The 7893-nt window shown below is 42.6% G+C and overlaps 1 protein-coding gene across 1 annotated transcript; it reads right to left on the reverse strand.

Annotated features, from left to right (window-relative positions):
- Positions 1 to 237: 237 nt before the first annotated feature.
- Positions 238 to 7434, reverse strand: LOC138313978 (uncharacterized). The gene is made up of 2 exons (XM_069254198.1): positions 7186 to 7434; positions 238 to 1025 (listed from the first exon to the last, which is right to left on the reverse strand). Exon 2 carries the CDS (start codon positions 1014 to 1016, stop codon positions 273 to 275), a length of 744 nt encoding a protein of 247 aa, XP_069110299.1. The 5' UTR covers positions 1017 to 1025; positions 7186 to 7434; the 3' UTR covers positions 238 to 272.
- Positions 7435 to 7893: the final 459 nt, after the last annotated feature.

The raw sequence follows: 7893 nt of genomic DNA on the forward strand, positions 1-7893 counted from the left end.
TTTACAATAATCCTAGGCCCTAGAACGCTTAACTTACATATAGCTTAACATTACAAGCATCTACTCGACGGCGAGACTAACAGACAAAATAAAGCGGACAGCGATTCCGGATAGCATGGTAATACAACCGTATTTCATCACACTACGCACGCCTCCGAGCAACACGTGTCCTCACGTGCCATTACAGATAACTATAAGATACAAAATAGATTAAAGATAAAGGATTTATTGGTGGTTTCTGACAAAGAAAACGATCAATTTGTCGCGGGTAATCAGTAGGACCTATCCAGTGCCTCTGCCCCGAAGAATTCGCAGTACTCCACCAGCTCGACATCTCGGCCGTTGTCCGAGTATCTGGTGGTCTTCGTAACAGTTTTTCTGTTCACAGGCTGCTGTTGTAGCTCTGGTTCATAGGGATCAGTCTGTGTTGATGCATCCGCTCTTTTAAAATCGGTCTGTGTAGGGATGAAACTACGTAGCTTCTTCGAAACAACTGGCAGCGGAACCATATTGATCGGATCCTTAGGGTCCACCCTTCTCTTTGGTGCCATGACAGGAATCGGCCTCGTAGGTTTTCTGATTGCACGTCCTGCCAAGAGGCAGTCATCCTCGGAGGATGAATCATCATGCACAACGGATGAATCTGAAACTTCCCCGAGAAGATCACCAGGGTCTTGTCCCTTCCAGCTTTCTACGTCGGTCTCTGGTGAGTGAGCTTTGCTAAGTGCGCCTGAAGTAGAAGGTTGAGCCTTCGGAGAGTTCTTAGAAGATAATGCAGTATTCAGACTCTTTCCAGCAGCTTTCGGAACATCGCCTGTCGCATCATGGCGCTTCTGGTGCCTGGTCATATTAGTAGGTCTAAAAATTTTGTAACTGCACTTGGGACATGACAAGGTCTTTTTCTCCATAGTTTCAATTCCACATTTCAGAATATGTTCTTTCATATCGTCGATGTTTGCCGTCCTAAATGTACACATGGGGCATTTCTTTACCGGGGTTGTCTTGGTTTTCGCCATCTCGGATATCTGTAACAAGAAAGAGCAATCAGTTACTTAACAGCATTAACATTTTAATAACGCGAAGTATAATCAGAATGCCACTTTGGTTTATGTCGCGTTCGCCTTGGGATTGCCCTGTCAGATTCACACTCATTCTCAACACATACGAGCTTCTTTTCTGATTCACTGACAATTTCTTGCTCTTCACTCTCAGGCAAACTAGATTCAAAACATGACTCATCAACTTGAACTTGTACATCCTTACGCTCAAAAGCTTCTGCTTTACTCTCACCACGCAATACCTGAGGATGTTTCAATCTCTCTATCAGCATGGATTACTTTAAGTTTCCCCTTGTACCCACATGAGACTCTGTAAGTCACATCTGTCAATCTAGCAAGTACCCTGAATGGTCCTCGCCAACGACTTGCTAACTTGTGCGTGGTGCCAGCTGGAATATTCGGGAAAAAGACATACACAAAATCACCGGACTCAAATTTGGTCCAAGACAGCTTCTGGTCATGATAACGCTTCTGTCGGAGCATCGCACCTTTTGAGTGTTTCCTGACTAACTCATGTGCAATTTCCATTTTCTCTTTCAATTGCCAAGCCCACTGATTCTGGGGAATCGCTCTAATGTTCCTAGGCATTTCATACTGTATGTCTAATGGAGTACTCGTTTCCCTTCCTAGCATCATGGCGTTCGGAGAGCTTCCTGTCGTCTCATGCTCTGTGGAGCGATAGGCCATCATCACATATGGTAGGTGTTCGTCCCAATCCGTTTGATGGGTATCCACAAACGCCCTCAGCATGGTTACGAGGGTTTTGTTGAATCTTTCAACCATGCCATCTGATTTTGGATGGTAGGGAGTGGTATGCGTCTTGTTGATCTGTAGCAATTTACACATCTCCCGGAACAACGCGCTCTCAAACTGAGATCCTTGATCTGAGTGAATGGCATAAGGAACACCAAACCTAGCAATCACTTCTTCAACGAGAATCCTGGCCACTGTCTGGGCTTCCATGTTCGGCATTGCGAAGCTTTCCGTCCACTTTGTGTAGTAGTCTGATACAACTAGTGTATGCCGATTACCCTGTTGTGTGAGGGGGAGTTCACACAAGATATCGATTGCAATTCTTTCCATGGGGAACCCTGACTCCACCATTTGCATAGGAGCTCGTTTAGGTTTACTTGGATTCTTTCTTTTACTGCACTGTGGGCATTCTATTACGTATTGTATACGTCTGCCTGTAATCCTGGCCAATAGAAACTCTGTCGGATTTTTGCCAAAGTCTTCATTATTCCCAGGTGTCCCGAACTCCGATTGTCATGACTGTGAGTCAGCACGGTTCGTCTTTCCGGTGCAGGTACAATTGCCTGTAGATTTGCCTCTGAATGGGGATTTTTCCGATACAACATGTCATCATGTATCACCAGGGATTCAAACTGTGCCCATAGTGTTTTCACCACTATGCTCCGGTCACCAATTTCTTTGTACGGAGGTTTTTTTTTCCTCCCTTCACCCATTCAACCACTACTGCAATATCAGCATCATCTTCCTGCTTCTGCTGAAGAGATGGCTTCATTTCAATTTTGTGATCTTTTGAATCCACCATTGCTACGGGATTGCAGGCCTCAGCATTTGCAGTTGTCTCTGATTTGTTCTCCCACATGGGGTCAAACCCGCATTGTCGACATGGTATCCGACTCAATGCATCGGCATTTCGGTGTTGAGTTCCCGGCCTGTGTTTGATGTCCATGTTGTAGGAACTCAGAACTTGTAGCCATCGGGCCATTTGCCCTTCTGGTGTCTTAAAATTGAGCAGCCAGCGCAGAGAACTGTGATCTGTTCTCACTGTAAACTTCCTACCGTATAGGTAGTGTTTAAAATATTTCACGAAGTGTACTACTGCCAACAACTCTTTTCTTGTTACACAGTAACTTCGTTCCGCTTTGGTCAGCGTACGACCTGCATAAGCAACTGGTCTCTCATTTCCATCAATGTTATGTGAAAGAACTGCACCGATAGATTTGTCGCTCGCATCGGTGTCCAAGATGAAAGGCTGCTTAAAATCTGGATGAGCCAGTATGGGGGCATTAATCAAATGATTCTTCAGGGTAGTGAATGCCTCCTGACAGGCTTCAGTCCATTCAAATGCCCTGCCCTTCTCAGTCAGTCTGTGTAGACAGCTCGCAATCTGTGAGAAGTTTCTGACAAATCTTCTATAATATCCGCAAAAACCCAAAAATTATCTCACTTACTTGGTATTCTTTGGAATGGGCCACTGCTCTACAATTTTCAATTTTTCATCATCAGTGGCTATACCTTTCTCAGATATCACGTGTCCAAGGTAGACTACCTCCTTTCCAAATAGTTGGCATTTCCGGCTCTTTAATTTCAGCCCTGCAAAAGAGAGTCTATCAAACACAGTTTGTAGATTTAGTAGCATATCATCAAAATCTGTTCCTACCACAATCACATCATCCAAATAGATGAGGCAGATCTGCCATTGAAGTCCGGCCAACACAGTCTCCATTAACCGTTCGAATGTAGCTGGGGCAGACGTCAATCCGAATGGCATCACCTGGAATTCATATAATCCAGTTCGAGTCGAGAAGGCAGTTTTAGGACGATCTTCGCTTTCCAGTTCAAATTGCCAGTATCCTGCTTTGAGGTCGAGTGTAGAAAACCATGTACACCCTGACAAGTGATCCAGTGCCTCATCAATGCGTGGCAATGGATATGCATCATGCACGCTCACAGCATTGAGTTGCCTGTAATCAACGCAAAGTCTGAGACTTCCGTCCTTCTTGCGTACCAGAACAATACCAGAAGACCATGGGCTAGTAGACTTCTGGATTACTCCTCGATCGAGCATATCCTTAACTTGTCTATCTACTTCTGAACTCAGATGTGCTGGTACTCTTCTGAGAGGTTGTTTGATGGGTCGAGCATCACCTGTTTCTATCTTGTGTTTTATGACTGTCGTCCGTCCAAGATCACTTTCGGATGCTGCAAACAGTTTACTATATTTCAATAGTAAAGCCTTGACCCTGTTGCTCTGTTCTGAAGTCAGATGTTCTTTTGATCTCTCTAATAGTTGATCCAAATCTTCTCTGAGTTTTCCTGTTGGTGCATCACTAGAGGATTGCACTGTCTCCATCACACTCGATACAGGACTAGCATGAGCAACATTGGTTCCTGGGTAAATGGTTTGTGGATCCTCCTGCAGGTTCATGAGCCTCACTGGAACAGTAGTCTCGCTACTCACCAAGGATCGGGCTACCAGAGCTTTATCATTCTTCAGAAAGGAGTTGGTACCTTCTATAATAAGTGATTCTTCCTTCATCTGTTTACCCACAGGAAAATTAACTTGTCCAGTAATGATCATTTCGCTCTTACCAGGAATGGTTATCTTCTCAGTAGCGACAACTCGAAAACATCCAAGTGTTCCCTCGTACTTTGTGTCAACAGGCATATCGTCTAGAACAAGCGATCCACGCTTCAGATCAATCAGACCATTTCTTGATCTCAAGAAGTCAAGGCCAAGGATTCCTTCATTACTTATTTGTGCAACTACTGCCTCAAAGTAAACATCCCTGCAGCCTTCAGGTTTTATCATAAAACCTCCCTGACCAAGGACTTTGAGTTCACTTCCATTAGCTGCCAAGAGATCCTTTTTAACTTCTCTCAGTTTTGGTCTCCGCTCTTGTGGAATTCTCTCATACACTTCTTGTGACAAGATTGTCACAGTAGCTCCAGTATCGACCAACAGCTTCACATTGGTATGCTGAACTTCTGTATTGATATACAGTCCAGCCTCCTGAGCTGCATAGGATACTCCAATTCCGGCTGATTGTTTACTCCTGCGCCTTCTTGTTCTAGTCCTGACTAGCTCCATTTGATTTCTTATCCGATTTCTTTTTGAGCTGAGGACAATTCCTACGAAAATGTCCTGTTTCATGACACTTAAAACAGCGTCGCTCAAAGTTCGAATCCTTCCCACCTTGTTTTTGCTGATCGGGCTTATACTGATTTTTCACTCCCGATTGTAACTGGCTGATATCTCCTTGCATCTTTTCTAACTTCTGTTGGATGCAACTCAACATGGATTCCATCCCAGACTTCTCAGTCTCTACTGGATGTTTGACATCAGTACTCTCAGTACTTGTATTCCTCAAATAGGCATGACCATCATTTCCATGTTTCTCTGCTTTCTTATAAGCCTCCAACTCAACCGCCAGATGAATCGCATCTGTAAGGTTATCAGGTCTCGCTTGTTTAATGCGAATACGCATATCCGAATCAGCTAGTGACTCTAGAAACTGTTGCTTGGCCAAAGTTTCTCTCACTCCACCTTCAACAGTTGGATAGGTTAAATTAACTAACCTACAAATAGCTTGACCCAGCTCTGGAAGTGCTTCATTTGCCCTCTGCCTCCTTTCCAACAACTGTACTCGATAAAGTTCAGTTTGATTTGGTGGGGCAAATCTTTGCTCGAGAGCTCTCACTAATGAGAAATAGTGATCTTGCTTCCTGGTAGGTAAATCACCAAGTATACCCTGAGCTTGTCCTCTCAAACTCACAGCAAGATATAGTCCCATCTCATACTCTGACCAGCGATTAATTCGAGCACATGTCTCAAAATGAGACAAATAATCCCTCCATGGTGTTGTGCCATCATATGTAGAGGCTTTTACTGACACATGCTTTACATTGGGTTTCCTACTCAATGATTGGTCCTCATAATCACTATCATCCAAATCAGCGATCGACTTTGGATTTGTTCTCCTCCGCTGAGGGGAATAATAGCTCGATACATCTTCTTTCTCGATAAATCGAGCTGTACCTCTTTGATTTCTGTCTCGATAAGTGATATTGTCTGCTCTATCATCATCAAATTGCGAGAAATGAGTGTTCTCCATGAATCTCACCTTAGGAGTGCTCTCCCCTTTACTTCGGACTCCAAAATTTCCTTCGTGTGATGATTTCTTCAGTCTTTGCTGACTAGCAGACTCTCGCAGGCTCTGATTCTGAACATCTAGCTGGCGTAACCTGCATTTTCTCTATCTCCCTCTCAATCTCATGAGATGAAATATCTTCAGGCGTGCTCATACTGCTATATAAATCAGCAATATCTGCCTTTACCTCAGAAGTTCTGCCATCTGCATACATAGATGTTATACCAAAATCTCTATAATGACTGCTCCCCTTCGATATCTGTAGTTTTGGTGTAGAGTGAAATCCCTGTCCACTATCCTCACCACAATCCATCTCAGAATTTCTTAACTGAGTGCGAGATGTCTCATCAGAAATCTTATTCACAACAACATAACAGTTAAATCTAAAATCAGATGTTATTCAAAACTGAGTAATCGAACAGCACAAAAATATTGACAAGATCACCACCGCTGCCACCAAATTATGTGACGTTTACCGGGTCCGATCCAGTCACAATTAACTGATGATCTATAGTGTCTATATTATGTACTGTTCCTATCAAATTACTCAGTGCAAATATATACAAATAATACACAGCTGACCTAGCTGTGATTCTATATATACCTAAATATTATGATTAACAATATCAATCCTACTGATCACTCAGTGCCTCTGAGTGATCATGATAATCTCTTAACTTCAGTATATACAAACAGCATAAATCATACAGATCGGAATAATTATTAAATGATTAGCAACAAATACTGAGTGATCTATAAGCCTATGCGAGTAGTCTCCCCTACCTCGGGTGATTCGATAATCCCTACTCGCACATATATAATCAGACTACGATAAAATCAATGTAATATTATCTATAAGAACCTTTCCCTAAGGCTTAACACTACCGAGCTACCGAGTACTCAAAATCACTGTGCACTCACAGTACTCACTGCTACTGAGCACTCACGTTTAACGAGTACTCTCAGAGCAATCACTCCAGCAATGATTCACACACAATCATTACATATTACAGAGTACTATAATCACTAGTACTCTCAATGATTCACGTAAACGCAATCATTCAACGAGCAATCCCAAGGCTCAGTTTACAACTTACTCTCCAGAGTATATAACGCGGAGGAGGAAAGCCTTATTCAGGCACGTCAATCTCCGATCTCAACTCTACCGTAAGTTATTATCAACTGACGTATATAGGCAAGCCTTGTTCAGGCACATCTATATTTACCTTGTATTAACCACTTAGGTGTTTTCGCTTCGGCAGCTCGTCCAACAATAAGAAAAACTTTCGCTGAAACCGCGGCTTTATATACTGCCGGGCAACGACATTAGCGCCCTCTATTTACAATAATCCTAGGCCCTAGAACGCTTAACTTACATATAGCTTAACATTACAAGCGTCTACTTGACGGCGAGACTAACAGACAAAATAGAGCGGACAGCGATTCCGGATAGCATGGTAATACAACCGTATTTCATCACATTTGTGACATTCAATACTACCAGAAACATATAAGCCATGGGCTAGGAGGGTCCCACATGCACCCCCCCCCCCAACCTCCGAACGAATATTTTTTCTTAACCCTTATGACCCACTGATTACTAATCAAAATGTTAACATTGCATAAGTTGGGATGAACTTCCGGTTATGACGCCATCAAAATGGCCGCCATCTCGAATTTCACTAAAAAGTGAAAAATAGTCATAACATTGACATTTTGCAACTGAAGTAGACAAATGAGGTATCAAAATGACCACAATAGAACATAAAATACATATCAGTAACAAATAATCCAACATATGTAATGATTTCTACGCAGGAAATGAAAAAATACGATGTTAAGCTCAAAAATTGAAAATTTTCAGTATTTTTTTTCATATTTAGATTGACGTAGCAAAAATGTTTCCCAACAACAAATTATTATTCGTAATCATT

This window comes from Argopecten irradians, chromosome 2 (assembly GCF_041381155.1).
Source record: "Argopecten irradians isolate NY chromosome 2, Ai_NY, whole genome shotgun sequence".
NCBI classification, from domain to species: domain Eukaryota; kingdom Metazoa; phylum Mollusca; class Bivalvia; order Pectinida; family Pectinidae; genus Argopecten; species Argopecten irradians.

Excerpts from the sequence above, each read along its gene's own strand:
- LOC138313978 (XM_069254198.1), bottom strand. The coding sequence starts at position 1,016 with ATGGCGAAAACCAAGACAACCCCGGTAAAGAAATGCCCCATGTGTACA.